A 20,379-nucleotide genomic window follows, 5' to 3' on the forward strand; every position below is an offset into this window, starting at 1 on the left:
TTTTGTTTTAGTAATGCAGACGTAAACACTTGTTGAGATTGTATGATAGTGAAAAGTTTTGTTTAGTGGACGGCCTTTAATTTTATAGTATTATTTATCTTTTTATATAGCGTCAGCATATTCTAGAGCGCTCAGAACATAGACGTTATATTGCCCTGTCAGTATTTGTAGACTGTGCCCATCATGTTGTCCTTTAAATAACCTTCACTCAGCAGGCACCCAGATTTTTGCCATGGGGAGTATGCTGGCTGGGAATTTGATACAGAACACAAACAACTATTCCGTAATGGCAACACACTGCTGATTTTGCTGTTTTAAGATTCCTTATCTGCAAGACGTCTTTGAGACTATGAATTGTTCAGAGATATTAATCTGTTTCTGTGTGTGTTTTCCAAAGAACGCAAAGGAGGATCCCAAAGTGCTCACTTTCTTTGAACTGCAGCTTCGCGGTGCGGGGCGAAAAAGTAGAAATGGCTGTGGAAATGGCAATGGCTGCCATTTTCATTTGAGTAACGGCATGACCACCCTGCCATTCCATCAACATTTTTTGTGATGGAATCATAGAGTATTAAGTCAGTTTAATTTCATTTTACTAATTAAACAATAATATTGAAATATTTTCTATAAAATATAAGCTAGGAATTGCATAAGCCATTATATATATCCAGAGCATTCTGGATAACAGATCCCATACCTGTATACATCATACAGTACATACAAATAACATGCCATATATATATATATATATATATATATATATATATATATATATATATATATATACACCTTAAATTCACTAAAAACAAATGGGTTTGACCAATAACTATAAATTTATAAAACCAAGTGCTGTTATTTTTTTAAGAGAGCATCCTTTATTAACTGTCCCAGTTTAAAAAGAAAAGGGAGGGATTTACCTAAATGAAGGAGGGATTCTTAAATAGGGTACCCATTGGTAGGGTTCTGTAATCCAAAATAGCAGATAGGAACCTGTGAGCTAGGACATGCAGAACAATGCTAAAGAGTCTGAATAGAAAGAACTCATGTTCAAAATAATTATAGGAAGTGTAACCTAATAAATTAACGGTTTCTGGTGTCATTGACACTACTTCTTATAAAAGGCAACACTAAGAGCACATTTATCAAGGGTCAAATTTTAAATTCATGTGAGTTTTTTTAATAATAAATCAGTAGTTTAGGGTCTCTAAGTAGAAATTGATAACTCACCACACAAGGGAAGAGCCCTCAGCACAGCGAGCGGACAAACCAAAAAGAACCATTGAAACAGGCACTCAATAAAGGAAATCTTCCACCAGGCAGATAAATTCAAAGTGAGGAGTTTATTGTGTCCACAGCCTTATGCGTTTCGTGATAAACACTTAATCATAGGCTCATGATTAGGCCTATGATTAAGTGTTTATCACGAAACGCCTAAGTCTGTGGACACGATAAACTCCTCACTTTGAATTTATCTGCCTGGTGGAAGATTGCCTTTATTGAGTGTCTGCTCCAAAGGTTCTTTTGAGTTTTTTTTAACAAAATTTGATTGGGGGTTATTTATTAAAAAAAATTGAATATGTAAAACTCGATTCAATTAAACTCGAATGTCAGGAAGGCTGCAAACATCTTCAAATTGGTCACTGGACCTCTCCCATTGACTTATACAGGACTTCGACAGGTTTTAAGTGGCAAATAGTCTACCGTATATACTCGAGTATAAGCTGAGTTTTTCAGCATCCAAAATGTGCTGAAAAAGTCTACCTCGGCTTATACTCGAGTCAGTGGGCAGTAGCTGAGATTGCAGTCACTTTTAATCATTCCAATACCAACATTTCGCTTGGGGAGAGACTGCAATATCACACAGCGCCCTCTGTTGGTTATATGAAAGAATAACAGTTCGCCCTCTGTTGGTTATATGAAAGAATAACAGTGACTGCAATATCACACAGCGCCATCTGTTGTTGGCGACAGTGGGACAATGCAAATGCACACAGTAATCCGTTTGGCAATTCTCTGTCACCATCAACTTTGCAAAGAAGTCCGGTTGATCGCTGGGGGGTCACTTTGGCGGAATGTGAGCTGCTGGGAGACAGGGCTGTAGTTGTGTCTAGGCTTATACTCGAGTCAATAAGTTTTCCCAGTTTTCGTAGGTAAAATTAGGTACCTCGTCTTATACTCTGGTCGGCTTATACTCAAGTATATATGGTAATTCAAATTCTTAAAGGAGAATTCAACCCCCCAACTAATAATTACGGACGCCATCTTCCGGCGCCTTCGTAATCTTCCTTCCCTTCAGAAATTTTCATCACTTTCAGCGAATGCACAGTTACCAACTGCGCATGCGCTGATACGGCGCTTACTTCCCGAAGAAGACCAAAGAGAAGAAGATGGTGCCCGTGAGCTCCACTGCGCTGACTCTGCAACGAGGGATTATTACAGGATTAGGGCATTTACAGGTGTTAACACCTGTGCGGGGGGACTATGTAGTGTAGGGGGTATGAGTTTTAATTAGTTGGGGGGGTTAAATTCTCCTTTAAAGGGACAGAATTTGATAAATCTCGAAAATCAAATTCTATTTTTTTTTTTTAAGAAACTCGAACTGAGTTTGTATAATTCCCTATTCGAATTTGACAGTTTTGACCATAAAAATATTCAAATTCAACCCTTAATAAATCTGCCCCTAAGAGTGCACAAACATTACCCTTAGGAAACGATTAAAAAATGCTTTTCAATGTGGTAAAATGTTGCTTTTCTCTATCTCTGGCAAATAAGAGTGTAGTGACACTCCTCAATAGCCTTTCTTTCAGAACTACATTAGTCTGCAGACACATCGCCGAATAATTCTCGCGCACATTTAAATTCTCTACCTGTTCAGGGCCTTAAGATGCCCAGCGGCTTAGCATAACGGTAAATATGCTTTCAAATTGTTCAGCGTTGAGAAATAAATCGGAAATGAAAGAACCCAGGTGCATAAACAGCGGTAAGGAAAGCTAAAACCCTTTAGTAAGGGCATTGCAAATGATTTACTTAGGGCTGTGTGAGCAGATTTTCATTCATCTGAGCAAGAGAAGAAGCTGCTGCGGTGTGTGATCATCTCATCTTGGTTTAATGCTCACAGTTGGTAGGGGGTTATTTGTGCAGATTCAGTCCATTGGCATTTACTGTGTGACATTCCCATTTTGCTGTGGTGTGTGTTTGCTTACTATGCTGTTTGCCTGACGCGTGGCTTGCTCTTGTCAAGGCTGGTTATTGAAGAAGGTGCTAGAGTTGCACTTGAAGCCTGTCTTTGCTAAATGGATGCATAGAGCGTTGCTGGCTGATGGGCCAGTGAAGGGTTAAGCTGAATAAGCAATGCAAGATGTTCTAACACTGGAACAGAAGGACTAATTCCATAGAAAGCAGCATTTTACCTCTTTGCTTTTGTGCAAACAGATCTGAATACATTATCCACCATATCTGTTGAATTATTGTAATTGTAGTTTATTTTTCCTTTAACAAAAAAGTCCATCAGTTTGTAATGTGATTTATGCAATAACATTACTGTCTAAAATACAAGTCACAGAAAATAGTTGGAGGGAGTCCTGCTTGAGCGGAAGACTCACCTTCAGGCATGGAGCTTAAAGGAGAAATAAAGCTCAACATTGTGCTTTTGGGCTTCTGCACTGACCCAATACCACATCTGCTTTTTAGCAGTAAATATCTGTCCCTTTTGATTTCTGATGGCGGACCTGTGCATAGTAGTGTTTGATGACTGTATTTCTCTTCCCGTGTGTAAGCATGCCACCTGGATGGCATTTTATTGGCTTGATCAGTAATAGTGATGCTTGATGCCAAACATTGATAAGATAAAGATAAAATATAGGAAAACTAGTAGGGGGTAGCCCTACTAATATGTTGAAATTTGAAGATGTTGCTACTTGGCCAGGTGTTTATCTTGAAAATGGTCTTTTAATCCAACCTTATTGCAAAGCAAATGTGATTGGAATAAGAGGAACTATTGATTTTTAAGCCACTTGTCTGAAGGTGAACATCTCCTTTAATTACAAGAAGGTGGGTTTATTATTGCATCTGCAATCTGCAAAGTAGCCAGACTCTTGTCATGTTGATGTCCTTGAATATGTGGGTCTTTGGGGAGCATTTGAAAGTCTGCAGAGCTGGAGACTGTCAGATAGGACAAGGCAAATATTTTAGTAGCAAGGAAGAGTCATACCTTGGAGGGAATTGTGGGTATATTTGCAAAAGAAAGACAGAGTTGTGGGAATGTGTTAAATCAGGTGCTGACGTTTGCATAAAACTGAGGAGGAAATATGGAGTAAGAATTTTATACTACAGAAAGATATAGAAAAAAATCATCAAATACATCTTTATGTTCCAACACAAAGTAAAACTGATGCACTTAACATGTGCACACCCAGGCAAGCTTGCTTACATATTTAATTATACATTTATTTGGATGGGTTTCTAAAATTCATGATATTTTCTTCAGGAAAATAGAGTTTTTATCCTAAAAGTGTTTTCATCATTACAAATAGTATACTTCTCTAGATTGAGTGTTATAAGTACTGAGCATGAGAGCAAGACCCATTATGCAGCTTTCACTTTTCAGCTGAAGTCAATAAGGCATTTAATCGGAAAAGCAGCTCAGGCCAAGAAATAACCTTTCACAGCTATTACAGGGCCAGGTGTTTCTACCACCGATGGAATTGTATTTACTTCTTAGAAAGCTGTGATGTAATTTTGCTTTCAAGCCTACCCTGGCTTCTTTGTACTTTCCAGAAATCTGTGCGGCATCTGAGCAATGTATTAAGCATACCTCCCAATTGTCCTGTTTTTCTCTGGACAATCCCAATTTTGACAGCTCAGCCCACAGTCCCAGATTGTTATTGAAATGTCCTAAGTTTCTTGTTGATCTCCTGCACTGAAATGTAATTAAATAAGAAGCTTTTTGGCAGAGATCACAGAATACTCAGCAACTGCACTTAGATAAATGTGTAACAATTAAAGATAAGCAAAGATATAATTAAGATAAGCAGGTCTCTTGGGAGAACTGAGACTTACAGCTTAAGGACTCTCACTGAAGAGCGTTTTTACCTGCGTTCCCCTGCGTTCCCCTGCGTTCCGTTTTTCTGCGTTCAGCCGCAAGGGAGCGCAGGAATAGACGCATTACATTTTTTCCAATGGGGCTGTACTCACACAGGCACATGTAGGCGCCGAACGCAGGTTGAGACGCAACATGCTGCATTTTTCCTGCGTTTCGGTGCCTACACGCGCTTGTGTGAGTACAGCCCCATTGGAAAAAATGTAATTCGTCTATTCCTGCGCTCCCCTGCGGCTGAACGCAGAAAATGGTCGTGGTCAAGAAATTTTTCACCTTGCTACGTGCTCCAGATCCTTTTCTCCCTCTTTCTATTTTTCAAATGTTGGGAAGTATGATAAAGCCTTTAACATGCTATTGCCACACACACTCACATTACAAATTGATCAGGTTTTTAAATGTGAATATCTAAATTATGCTCAAAGGACCTTTATTTGGAAAAAAGCTTTTAAAAATGGACTCAGTATGAAAAGGAGAAAATATTTGCATAAGGTGGATAGTCTTAAATGTCTATTAAAGGCTTTAATGGAACATTAAAAGCACATTTATTTCATGTTTAAAGGGCAGTATAATCCCTTTTTAACATGAGGTCAGTGAATAGGAATTGTGCCAGTCTTACTACTTTTGCTTATTGTTTTAATCACAAAAATTCTATAGTTTTTTTCATTTCTTCAGAAAAACAGGGCAGATTAAAGCTACTCCATGTTTGGTTCTCTCAGGCTTGATAATAAGATTACCAGTGCATAGATAACCCTATGGAAAGATAACTCTATGGACTGGTTATCTGTGTGATAGTACTAGCTCACTCCCGGTGCAAGTGTCAACTACTGTTACTCCCAACTGGAGTACAGCCTGTATTAGCTCGCACCTTTGGTAGGGGAATATATTTTAGGGCAACAGGTGCCCTTTAAACAAACGGCAAAAAGTATGTTTGGCACAGGCCCGATTCATTAAACTCATGTTGAACAAGGGGTGCACTGACCCTTAAAGAATACTTTTTTCATTGAACCCCCGAATCCTTTGTGAAAAATTCGCCCGAATACCGAACCGAAGCCAAACCCTAATTTGCATATGCAAATCAATGATGGGCAGGGCAAAATAATTTTTTTACTTCCTTGTTTTGTTACAAAAAGTTATATGATTTTAAGGGTTAGGTTCGGCCAGGCACAAGGATTTGTCTGAATCCCGCTGAAAAAGGCAGAATCCTGGCCTAATACCGAACCTGAATCCTGGAATCGGTGCATCCCTAGTCAGTAAGCAGCCTTACTGGCCATTATATAGAGATAAAGGAACAATATTCCTATTTCCCCGAGAAAAAAAAAAGACTTGCCTTGTGCTTGGTTAGAGAGGTTGACACCTCTCCCAGATTAATAGTAATATGGAATACTATGCAGGTAAAGCAGGTAAAGTCAATATGTGTAAGGTTTGCATAAGCTCCACAGTCTTAAATTCCCTATAAAGGCTTTAATGGAACATTAAAAACACAGGGTTTTTTTTCTCATGTTTAAAGGTTCGGTATAACCCCTTTTTAACATGAGTTCAGTAAATAGAGCTTGTGCCAGACATTCTGCGACACCTATCGATCATTAATAGTAATAAGGAATAACATGCACAGAAAGGCATATGAAGTGGGGAAAACCCGTGCATGTTTATTGCATCAATACGTGTAACATTACAGGGGATGGACCCCTTCAGACATACAAAAACATTCTGTACTTTACTGGCATCCAGTACTTAGTCATAAGTAAAGACTATGTTTCTGAAGAACACTCTGGTTGAAATACAGAGTGAGCAGTGCTGGACCGAGCCATCATTTACTCTCAGTAACCTCCCTATATCAAGCATACCTGTAAATCAGTTGCATGAATAAAATAATGTATATAATTGCTGCAGTGAAGTGGTAGTCATTGCATTTAGATGCTTAGATTCTGGTGACATCGTGGTACACGAGTTAAAGAAAAATAAATGACAAGGTTGGAATGGCAGCTATATAGGTAGTTGCTAGTTCAAAAAACTGAACTCCCTCTTAAAAAACACTGATGAGATCCTACATTTCCATGTACTTTGTTAGAGATTATGTAACTTTGCCTGTGTGGGGCTTTTTAGAATCTTTGCAATTGTACTTGCCTGAGGCAAAGTCCTTACCACACCTCATGTCAGAAACACCCCAGAAGGAAAGTGCTAGGACTAGACAGAAGCACTTGCCTTGGGCACGTTGTCAGCCCTGAGGATTTCAGATAAACTGTTATTTAGATTCTCTTCTGTCACCACCACCCTCTCAAATCACCAAATTACATTTTACTTTTTTGGGTTAAAAGATATATTTTATTTAAATGCAACATCCCCCCATTTAAGCGGGAAGAACTAGACACTTTACGTGTGCCGCTGCTGTCTGTAGATTAATCCCTGTTTTCTTTCTAATAGAAGTGGTTGAATAGTTTTACTAACAAGGGAGATATTGTAACTCTTAATTGTGCATCTTATATCAGCAGGTCAATGTATCTACCCTGGCAATTTAACCATTATAACAATAATAATGTGTATAGCATCAATTGCATTGTCTTAGATGGGATCATATTAATTGTGTGTATGTTTTATGTTAAACTCTTATGTAGTATTTGTATAAAATATTGATATGTGTCACAGGTATAGGATCCATTATCTGTAAATCTGTTATCCAGAAAGCTTTGAATTATGGGAAGGCCATCTCCCATGGACTCCGATTTAATCAAATAATTCAAATTATTAAAAATGATTTCCGTTTTTTCCTGTAATAATAAAACAGTACCGTCTTCATGATCCAAACAAAGCTATACTTACTCCTTATTGGATGAAAAACCAGCCTATTGGGTTTAACTTATATTTTAATGATTTTTTAGTAGAATTAATGTATAGAGATCCAAATAACTTATACAGCCCCACGTCCAAAGTGTTCTTTATAACAGGTCCCATATCTCTATAGATGGAGGTAGATTTTAGTTTTCAGCATTTTATATATGAGGTTAATGAACTTACACATTTCCCTATCCTAAAGATCACTGCAAGTTGTCCATGTCTTGTGCATGTACTTTCTCTCATTAGTCACATTAATCCATGTTGTTTGTCAGGTTCTTGCCTGCCTATAGCTTGGTGGTAGCGTATAGGAATATTTGGCTCAAGCCAAAACTTTCCATGTCTTGATGCAGTTTCCAAGATTTTACAATGTGAAGCTGCCAATATTTATTTTTTTAGAACCAGACCTTGGGAAGTGTTTTTCCTTCACGATAGTTACCTACTGGAAAGAGAGTCAGTAGAGTACAGTGATTAATGGGGCTACTGTAGTTAACCAGCATTAATTTGCGAGCATGACTGAAACAGCGACCGTTCGATGTTTGCCTCAAACTGATTGAATCGATCACAGTTAAATAAAGGCACAGATCAACAGAAAAAAGGGGAAAAGTGGAGTTTAATTAATGCACCGCAAACCACCATGATTCATATTGATCAATGTGTTCATCTCTACTCTTAAAAAAAAAAATTACAACCACCACAGGGAATTTATCACTTAGTAGACATCCAGATGCCATCAAGATTTTTCCCAGGTTTTTAGTGAACTACCTTGTACAAGGATATACTGTAGTGACCATGATTGTGCATAGTTTTAAATGGAATCATCTTGATGTCCATGGTGACTGAATGAATTCCTCTTATGAAGCAAGTTATAACAAAAATTAGGAAAGTCATTTCTGGTATCCAGTGTCTCTTGCTTTTGGGAGGCTGGAAGAATTGACTAGTTGTTTAGCAGTAGGCAAATGTACTGTTAATGTCCTATTGGGAAAGAATGGCTCGAGAGGCTTAGTATAAACAAAGCCCTTTAATTTACACTTTCCGAGGAAAGACAAGTCATACACAGTGAGACATTCAGTCTCTGACAAGACATCTGAGATTTGTAAAGTTGTTTGTTTGGCACTTGCACTAAGTGCCACAAGAGGTTTTCGTGATATTGCTGCCTTTTGAGGCAGATAGCACACCGTCAAGTGCAGCCGTTCCTTGTGAGAACCCAAGGCTGTAAAGATCTGTCACTTCCATCTGTCAACTGGAAAGCCTAGCAGGATTTTGGCAATTCTGAATTAGACACTCAAATGAAGACAGAATAAAAGCATTTACCAAAAAAAACAAAAAACAAAACAAGGCTAGCGATTTTTTATAATATACATTTTTATTTTGCTGTCTTTTTTTTTTTTCAATGGTCGTAAGGGCCATTTTTGATATGTTGTTTTGCAAAATTGTGTGGATATATATATATATATATATATATATATATGTGTTCATCACTATCTAAGCTATCTTTTTCTGCTAAATTTTCTTTCCATGGCATTCAGTCACACGGCAACAGTCTATGAAGAATACAGTAAATGTGTGGCTGAATGCATAACATATCTTATTTTTCTAGAATTGCTACAGGTGAGTGTCATACCTATTCTAGCTTGCTTTGATTGTGATGCTGTCTTGCTTGGTTACTTTTTGTTTGGGGGGGATATGGAAAATTAGAAAATCATATAGTATGCCAATATGATATTTATAGGTTAAAAGTATCATAAAAAAAAACTTGCCTTGCTCTTTTACTCTGCAGACAATAAACTACCGTATATACTCGAGTATAAGCCGTCCCGAGTATAAGCCGAGGTACCTAATTTTACCTCCAAAAACTGGGAAAGCTTATTGACTTGAGTATAAGCCTAGGGTGAGAAATGCAGCAGCTTCTGGTAAGTTTCAATCAAAAAATTGAGGGTTTCTGCTCCCATTGGAGGGTCTGGCGTCTCGTTTTTGGATGCCGGCGACCATTCTTGGACGTCGGCGAATATTCTTGGAGACTATTCTTAGACTTTTCAGCATATTTTGGGGGCTGAAAAACTCGGCTTATACTCGAGAATATACGGTATACCTTGGATGCAGGACTTGTTGTTTATTAAGGTTAATCCCATAAAGCCATTGGGCATTAAACTCGTTAGTAAGTTGGTGGTCTGAATAGAGTTAGAGTTTTTCAGCATATTTTGGGGGCTGAAAAACTCGGCTTATACTCAAGAATATACGGTATTACCTTGGATGCAGGACTTGTTGTTTATTAAGGTTAATCCCATAAAGCCATTGGGCATTAAACTCGTTAGTAAGTTGGTGGTCTGAATAGTTTTATGATTCATAGCTTCTCTAGCGCTTCATTACAGTTTTTAGTTGAAGGACATCAGTCTATATAGTCAATATGATGACTATGGAATTGAATACCAAAGAAACCTAGGGGCAAATTCACTAAGATTCGTAGTTGCGCCAGGCGTAACTTCGCCGCACTTCGCCACACTTCGCCAGGCGTAGTTTCGCCAGCGCTTCGCAAATTCACTAAAATCCGAAGTTGCGCTCAGGGGTAGCGTAAGGTTGCGAAGTTGCGCTAGCGTTGATTCGCTTAGTAAAGCGAAGTTACGCTAGCGAAGGCTAATTTGCATACGGCGCCAAATTCAAATTTCAATGGAGGAATACGTATCAGCACTACAAATGGCTAGAAAAGCTTCAAAACATCAAATAAAAATTTTATTTTGCCCTACACATGTGCCTACTGTCTAGGTAAGTTGCCATGAGTCAGGAGATGTAGGGGGGAAGGAGGGGACCCCCAAAAAAATTTTCGATCTTTTTCAGCCTATCACCCATAATGTAGAAAACACGCCAGCGTTTTTTGGGACTTAGAAAAAATTTTGCCTTTTTTTGAAGCAATCCCTATCTACTCTATTGCGCTTCGCCTGGTCTGAGGTGGCGAAGGAAGTCTAGTGTAAAAGGTAGCGTTCAGTACACTGCGCGCGTTAGTGAATTTGCGTAGTTACGTCGCTAGCGAAACTTCGCCAGGCGTAAGGGTGCGAAGTAACACTAGCGAAACTACGCCAGCGTTCGTTAGTGAATTTGCGCAGTAACGAAAATGCCAAACGCTAGCGAAGTAACGCTAGCGAAGTAACGCTAGCGAAGTAACGTTTGCGAAGTAACGCTAGCGAAGTAACGCTAGCGTTCGGCGCTTCGGCGCTTAGTGAATTTGCCCCCTAGAGTGTAATTTATATAGCATAGGGGATAAGCAGTGCAGCCAAGGTACTTTAATTAAGCCTTATAAAAAGTTAAAAGTCATTCAAAGCAAGTCGTAGCACTTGTTAGGCAGGTTCATTGACTATTCCCTCTTGTAAGGGCATAAAGAACACTAGAAAAGGTTCCTGTATCGTAATGGTTTGGCACTGTCACTGCCTACTTCTGTTGATAATAAAATGTATTTAAAATGTATTTTAAATCTAATGGCCTTATGCAAAAAGAATAAAAAGCTATGAATTCAGGTCCAGTTGTCTTTTAATGGGAGATAATAAACATATGATTCTGGTACAGGTTTCCAGATAATGGATCTTTCCATAATTTGGATCTTCATACCTGAAGTGTACTAGAAAATCATATCAATTATTGCGTCCAGTGAGGATTAATTATATCTAAGTTTGGATCAAGTACACAGTACTGTTTTATTTATAAAAAGAAAAGAGAAATCATTTTTAAAAATTTGGATTATTTGGATAAAATGGAGTCTATGGTCCATAATTCAGAGCTTTCTGGTTAACGGTTTATAGATAACGGATCCCATACATCCAATTTTAGAACAACTGTGTACCCATTCATGCTAATTTAATTCTGTTTTTAATTTAGCTGTCTACTCCACATCTTAAATCTGTTCTGCTGAGAGACCCTGAATCTCACAGCTAGTCCCTCTGCGTACCGTCGACTTGTAAGACAGTGCTCATTCATGGTAGATTTTTCGACAGATAAAGCTGTGGTTGTGGTTCACTGCAGTGTGACTGACATTTTGTCTTGTAAGTAATAGAGCCCAAGTTACAGAGCTGTGGTTTACCAGTTAGTGCCTCAAGCTTCCTTTAGCTTTGAGACTTTGATTGACGGTGTAATGACTTTATCGGTTCTTTATGCTATTACTGGTACATGTTACACATTCATTGAAACCTGTGGCACTGTACTATATCTGCAATACTTTTAAATGGCTTTGGTTTAGGGCAGGGTCCTCAGATTGTGGCCTTTGATCTGCTGCTGAAATTCCCCTAACAGCTACAGGATGGTCAGTTCAAGACTAAAAAAAACCTTAATATCAGTAATCTTGACAGCGCTATATAAATAAATGATGATGATGATTCCTCTGGACTAAGAATCTTGCTGACCCTTTCACATACTGGCAATGAAATAGTGAAAATAGGGATCTTACAAAATAATAGTACAGTATTTTGTTTATTTAATAAACTGTTAACATAACATAAATAAATTCACATAATAATCCTATTAGATGTATTCAATATTTAATCATTTTATAGTAGACTTAAGGTATGGAGATGCAAATGACAGAACAATCCCTTATCCTGAAAACTCCAGGTCCCGAGCATTCTGGATAACAGGCCCCATACCTGTACTATACAGATTCTCCCAGCCACACGTTCATATCCTTAGCTGACTCCTGCTCCCCTCTTTCTGTGATGATTAAGCAGAGATTGCAGTGGAAGCACAGTATGTCACACAATTATTTTGCATGCTATTTCAGATTCTGGATTTTTCTCCGTTGACATGTGTCGTCTGTTTATAAATGTTTTGTGTCTGGTTTCGTATGCTGTGAAAATCCTAAACGGCGCTTGCCGCTCTGATATCAGCAGTTGCCTGTTATGTGGTTGCAGAAGCTAATTACTGGGTGACTGTTCCTGACAGCGCTAATCCAAACTGCATTTTCTTTTTAATTGTTGAGGCAACCAGAAGAGATTGTATTATTATCCTGAACGTGTGGAATGAAAGGATTGGAGAAGTGGGACAAATGACTCTGTGATATTTAGAATCTTGTATATTTGTTTTCCAAGAAATTCTCGATGAATTGGCATACCACCCTGAGAATGGCTTTGTAGGAACGAGTTATCATTATTGCTGAGTTGGAGAGCCACAAGCCCTATCGGTTTTTAAGGCCATGCAGTGGGGCTTAAAAACTCCACCGACCTCCTAATGTTTATGTGTTTTTTAATAATAATTCAACCCATGGCATGGAAATGTTGGCCTCCACTTGATCATTCATATACATCTACATTTACTGCCATGTACCCTTGCTTAAGCTCTAAAATACAGAACATATCAGCATAAAATTAAATATAGTATAAACTGATTATTGTAATAAAACAAGCCTACCAGGGGTTTATTTTACATATGGTATACTTGCATAATATACTGAACCCTTAATCGACTCCTGAAATAAACTCAGGGTCCCCATGATTTGACACTCACAGTCCTATAAAGCGTATGACCAGAATTAAAGATTTTTTTTTCCAAGCACCACTCCCTGTTTTTTAACTTGGCTTCAACTGCCATAAAGTAATTTCCATTAATAATCCTGATAATTGATACATTTTACATCTGTCTACACATGCGTTCAGTAAGGATATTGATAAATATGTGTCAAAATATGTATTTGTCCATCAGTAGATGAAAGGTGTTATGAATTTTGTAACCTTACCGACATGAGGAGAAATTTGAAAGGGCAGTTTGGAGTCAGATGAGTTTTTATGGTCATAGACCATCTGGTATAAATCTTTTAGGCAGCAGAAGATGCTTTACCCTTTAAAGCACTCCTGTATGATTTTGCTAATGACATATTTTTGGGGGCTCTTTAAAGGAGGTTCTGCTGTACAATCTTCCAGTAACAAAATACAATAGAACCCCCATTTTTGAAAAACTTGTACGAACTTGTACATTTCTACTTTTCAGTCTTGGAAAAGTTTTTTCCCCCCTAAAACACTATCCTACTTTCCTGCAGAAAATGGGCTGTTATTGCTAGCAACATATCCTGACATCATTTCCATACGTCTTTTCTCTCATTACTTTGCATATTTCATTTTCCATAATTCCAGTGATTTGTCTATGTTTGAGGCTTTTGCTACCAAATGTTGCACTCTTTGGAGCTCCATCTGGGTGATAGATCTTCTGAAGACTGCATCTAGGCCTGGCTGAAGAATTTCTTTTCCTTTTCCTTCTCTAGATTAGTCCAAACTTCACTCATAGCATTCCACTTTGTTCTCTTGCTCTGTCTCTTCCTTCCCACATTACTGTCAAATGATTTCCACCAAGCTGTAACAACATGACAAATATTGTGAAATACGGAGGTGTTCTGAGAAATGTATCAAAGGATATATTTCGCACGTCCGGATGTGTGACATATCAGTAAAATGGTTTTGTGCTTTCTTTCTCTCTTTTATTACCTCCGGGTTTTATACTAGAGCAATGGAAAGCAAAGGGTAGGTGTGTTTGTTTTAAATCATCCCATTACAGTGAGTTAACCTCCGCTCCCTAAATGAAGATTGTATAAACCTGAGATTTCTTTTCATGCGGTTGCTTGGTAACAGGCAGCGGGTATCCATAAGACAATGAATAGACTGTCACTGATAGGGGTATTAGGAAAAGAATGGTTTAGACACACTATACTGTACAGTATGGTTTTTATTTTGTGTAATGATCAGTGTTGCTTCTACCATTATAAAAGCTCAGCTTATACCAGTACAATTATGGGATCTGTTATCCTGGATGCTTGAGACCTGGTCATTTCTGGAGAAAGGGTTTCTCTGTAAATCAGAGCATTCGAGCAATCAGATTAATGGACTAGAGTTTGGAGCAGATTTTCTGGATCTGGTAAGATTAAAAAGCTGATGCCGTTTTTTGGAGCATGCTGGCTAAGAAGTCCGCTACTGAATAATGTAGATTGTAATTGTACATTATGGGGCATATTTATTCTCAATTCTCAATAGCTATCATTTTTTTCTCTCCATGGAAAAAAAGCAATAGATCAAGTCTTTCCTACAAATGCTGTTATAAGACTTTTTACCTGCAGCAAAAAACATTCTCTGTAACCATTTTGGCTATAGGTTAGAATGGTTTTCACTAACACAGACCTTCCCAACACTTTCGAATGAAAAAGTGAAGAATGGGACATTGAAAAATGCTTTAGTACGTAGAGTACGTTAATTTTCATAAGAATCATAAGAACACAACAAAGATTTGCATCTAGCTCAACTATTCATGAATGAGATTTTTTTTTTATTTTTTAACTTAAATTTAAATAGGAAAACTGTAAAGATCCATCAATGGTACCACTGCCCTGAGACCACCAGCGCCCTGAAGCATATCTTTTATTCCATCCAAACTTTCCCCTACCCCACTGACACCTTCAGCTCTCCATCTCTAAGGACATTTGCATCTGTCTGCACTACACAAGTAGTTGTATGAGGTGTTACCAGATCCAGTGATTGGTTCTAAAGAGAAAGAAGTGCTCAATGATCTGGTCGTCTCTCTTGCTGCCTCCTGCAATGAGGGGCTGAAATAATGGACATAGGCATTATGTATTTGTGAACATCAAAATAGAAAAGCACATCCGTAAGAGAGGGAGCTACTTAGGTATTCATCTTTTTTTTGCCACGAGGGCAAAATTATTTTATTGAATCCTCTGATGATATATGCCTACCCATAAATCAGATATTCACTCAGTATTTAGCTGCTTAAAGGAAACCTTGTCAATAATATTAGATTAACAAATACACAAGTTTCATTGTGTATACAAAATTATCATAGAGTAAGCATGGGTCATTTTAGGACATCCCTTATTTTTATATACATGTATACTGTATTGAAACTGTGTATAAATCAGAGCTGCACTAGACCCTCTATACCTCCTAGGCCCCCCAGTCACTGTATTTGCTTCCTTTTGCAGGGTACAATCGTGGTTATATATGCAGGATTAAATCTGTACATGCACTCATATTGTTAATATTGTTAATATAAGTAAGGTAAGGATATTGCTGTTGGCTGGTGTATTGTGATTATGTTTCTATTGTAGAATTTCGGAGCTTCATAAATCCTTAAGCATCCCTTAGTACAGTAACATTGCCCAAGTATATTTTTATTCTTTATTATATTGTTTGATGGCATTGTAGTATGAATACCACACTACTTGCCATCTGTAGAGTTTGATTTGTGTTGAATGCCTCAGATTTTAGGCTTTTCACTGGGACTTTTGTAACGAAATTCTTTTTTTTTTTTTTTTTCCCCCCGTTCATCTAAATGAAAGAATACAATGAAATGCAGATCAGTGTTCTTCTGTGCTGCTCTGTCTTTTGACTGGGTATATTATTTTAAAGACACTTTGAATAGGGATGACTTGTTAATGATCACTAGTCAGTAATTGCCTTGTTATAAGGTGACATTCAGACCCAAATTATGGTGAACTGCGATAATAAAATGTTCACAATGTCAGGGATTTATTTCATGGTCCTGTTCATTCTTGTATAATAGCAGGTACAAAGAATATTCCCTGCTTCCCTGCTAACTAGCCAAAAAAGGCAGAGTAACATGAAAATGTTATTTTAACTAATCCAGTTCTGGAAATAGGCCCATGCTTGCTGTGTCTCCAAGACTTACACTATTCCGATGGAGGAAAAGCTGATTTCCACCATCTCCTTGGAGTCCACAGAGTGAACGATAATCCATTATCTAGTGAGAGATGAATTAATCCATAAATTAAAACACAAATTCCTTCCTCTGCCTGGAATTAAAAGCTCTCCTTGTGTTATTGGTTTAAGGAAGTATTATTTTAACGATTTTAAATTCAAATGTCTTGAGGCCCTTAATAGAGTAATATTTTTTTCCAATGCTAATTTTTTCCCCCAGACTGTAGTAAATGGTATATTCAGATGACCCCCCATCTGTTCCCCCAAAAAGGGTGTCATTCAAAGCCGGCTGGTGCAGTGCACGACAGGCCAATGCTTCTCTCTGACCTCTTAAATCATTAAATAGTTTGGTCTCCCTCTCTTAACAAAGCAGCATTTTTGCTGTGCTTTCTGGCTGAGAGTCTAGCTATAATAATTACAACATTTTCTGACTGCATTGGTCAGAGATCCTGTTTGAAGGCTGCTGATAAAATCACTATTTTGGGCTAACAGGGTTTGTCAGCAGAGTAATGTGCAGGGATGGAAAAGGGTAATTTTATGTTCAATGATGTCTTTAAATGTCCAGGTTGGATCAGTGTTGATATTTTGTATAATTGGATAGTAACTTCCAGCACAAAGAAGTTCAAATACTATGTCTCTGTCTACCGGTCCAGTTATTTTTGATAAAGCTTTTCCTTCTTCCTCCCCACCCATAGACACTCTGTAATATGACCAGTGGCAGATTGTTTGACCTAATACAACAGTAGTATTCAGTAATCTGCTCAGCCAAATGTCCTATATTTTAAAGTTCACAAGAAAGAGAAGCTAAATATATAATGCACATTTTCTTTGCTCTTGCCTTTGGTATTGTTATGTGACATTTGAATGGAATTCATTTGCATCTCATTTTGCTTGTCTTCTCTCAATAGGTTGAATGTAAGAAAGCACAACCTAAGGAAGTCATGTTTCCTCCCGGTACGAGAGGACGAGCAAGGGGCCTTCCCTACACCATGGATGCATTCATGCTAGGGATGGGAATGCTGGGTAAGTGTGCTTGTATCATGAACGGGACAAAACAATGCTTTGAGGTGGAAGGTCAGAGTAATCAATAAATTCACATTTTTACAGATGGTTTCTGTTTTCTCTGTAATAATAAAACAATAGTAATCATCCTCTGCTGTATAGCAGGGATTCTCTGCATTTTTTCAGGTCATATGAGAGCCATCAGTGTGTATGTTATCATATAAAAACTAGGCATGCACTAAATCCAGTATTTACTTTAGGATTCTGCTGAATCCCAGCACTATTTACAGGATTCTGATTCAGCTGAATCCAAAGTGTTGAACAGAATCCGAACACTTACATGACAGGACAACTGAAGGTGACAATTTTTTTGTTTGCAGGCAAATTTGAATATTCTAATTAGGGTTAGCACTGAGCATTTTGGAGATATAAGCGCTTGACTGCACTGGCTGCTTGCAGGCGATTCCCATTCAGAGTTATTTGAGTGTTTTGTTCCCTCCATACAATTGCCGTATGTGCCATTACCCTAAAGCTTACCTAAAAATAAGTGACAATATCTAATCTGCAGACAAGATAAAGGAAGCATTTACAAAATTAAATTTAAGCAGATACTCCTTTATAGAAAGTCACATTTATACGTGGTGATTGTACCACTCCTGTGCTTTTAGAAAGAGCCAGTGCTGCACAATGATACTGCTTTCAGATAAGCTATCTTAATGTAACTGAGGAGTCGCAGTGGAACACTCAGGGAGCTGTTATCTTGTGCCAAGAAGCTGTTATATTGTTAACTCCCCATTGTTCTGCTGAAGGACTGCTGGGGGGTAAAGGGAGGTGGGTGATGTCACTCGAACTTGCAGTACAGCATTAAAGAGTGACTGAAGTTTATCAGAGCACAAGTTCAATGATTGAGGGCACCAGGGAAACTGACAACATGTCAGATTGCAAAATTAAATATAAAAAAATCTGTTGGCACTTTTGAAAAACAGATTTCAGTGCAGAATTCTTCTGGAGCAGCACTTTTAACTAATACGTTTTGAAAATATACACATTTTCCCGCGACAGAATCCCTTTAAATGTACTATTGCATGTATTCAATAACAAATTTTCAAATCATACCCTAATCCTTAAAAACATAAAAAGAGAATGGGACCCTCCAATGCATGTGGAGACAAATGAAGTACATAATATATCACATTTTTACATCAGTATTGAATAAAGTTCAATATTTAAGAATACCTGGTGAAGAACTATTCGAGTAAAGGAAATGGCTCAGTTTTGCATAGCATTGTTGGCACCTGTCCTCCAGTATCCTAAAGACATTTGCTTAGACCAAGATCCCTGGAGCATATGTTTTCTTTTTATTGACATCTCATAGAGTTACCTGCCTGCTAATTTGCCTTATTGTATGGACTGTGGCACACAGCATTTCAATTACCTCCTCTTGTAGCAATGTTAAAAATGACAACATCTTGCCATGGGTGACAAGTAGTGGGCCTTTTGATCAACATGTCCATGTGACACCACACTATGATTTCTTATCAACACAGAAATGTTTTTTTTTTTTTTTATCTTGGAAATTAATTTATTGCCTTTCTGTTCATCAGCAGGGGAACTAACTTAAGGTGGCCATAGACGATCTTTCCAAAAAAGATTGTTCGTTTCAGTACGCACATGTAGAGCTGAATCGTCAGATATCGTAGAAAGAATAGAATTCTACCTGTATCTGAGCACTAACAATGGCCGATGTTTGGGGCCCGCTCAAAATGTTCCATCCAGCCCGATCAGCTGTGCATGGTATTAATTGAGGAATGCATATTCTACACTTCTTTTATTTTCTTTTTCAAAGATGATGTGCCTTTCCTACTACTCTGTGTTGTGAATAGCTCCTTTAGTTTTGCCTATACCATCAACAAAATCAGAAAGCACCCATTTACATGGCCATATCCTGAAGCCTTTAGGTTTTACAACCAAAACAAGATTAGACGCCTGTGTTAACAAAACAACTAAAAAAAATCCCTACCATTGCTGAAACCTGTTATCTAGAAAGCTCCAAATTACAGGAACGTCCCCTCCCATAGGCTTTATTTTATTTGAAAATAATTCAGATTTTTAAAATGATTTCTTTTTTCACTGTAATAACAAAATAGTACCTTGAACTTGATCTCAACTAATCAACCCTCCAATCTGTAATTGAAGGCAAAAGAATCCAGTTGGGTTTATTTCTTTTTCAAATTATTATGTTATGGAGGTCCAAATTTTGGTTTTTTCCAGAAAACCCCTGGTCTCAAGCATTCTGGATAACAGGTCCCATGCCTGTATTTCACAAATAAAAAACAAGCAGATTGTTCAAACCTTTTAATTAGGATATCAGGTGAAGGCAATTTCTAGGCTTCAAAGCTGTCAAATTGAACACTGATTCACAATTGAATTTTTGCAAAATGTTTAAAAATATACTTTCAAAGGAAAGAAAATATATGAAAATATGCACTTGAGAATGAGTACCCCAAGCAGCATGCTGAAATGAAATCACAGTTTTCTATGGCGTTGAGAGAACAATGCTTATGACTTTTCTGACTTATGAAATTGATCTCAAGAGATTGTCTTTATGGCTGTCATCTCTGCAGTGAAGGAATGTTGGCACTTTTTTTTTTTTTTGTTCCCTGTAATTAAAAAAGTGACTGGTTGTCAGCCACTTAACTGCCTTTACAAAACATAGACAGAAACAAATCCTCTGCTATTAAATCCCAAAGGGACAAAACT

The 20,379-nt window shown here is 37.8% G+C and overlaps 1 protein-coding gene across 4 annotated transcripts in view; it reads left to right on the forward strand.

Moving 5' to 3' along the window:
• LOC108708366 (RNA-binding protein Musashi homolog 2) overlaps positions 1-20,379 on the forward strand; it is a 448,133-nt gene that overhangs the window by 323,525 nt on the left and 104,229 nt on the right. For all 4 annotated transcript variants that reach the window (XM_018246988.2, XM_018246989.2, XM_041582303.1 and 1 more), the window contains exon 9: positions 17,526-17,640. In XM_018246988.2, the coding sequence (XP_018102477.1) occupies positions 17,526-17,640 (115 nt within the window). The remainder of the gene's footprint in view (positions 1-17,525; positions 17,641-20,379) is intronic.

This window comes from Xenopus laevis, chromosome 2L (genome assembly GCF_017654675.1).
Source record: "Xenopus laevis strain J_2021 chromosome 2L, Xenopus_laevis_v10.1, whole genome shotgun sequence".
In the NCBI taxonomy this organism is placed as follows: Eukaryota; Metazoa; Chordata; class Amphibia; order Anura; family Pipidae; genus Xenopus; species Xenopus laevis.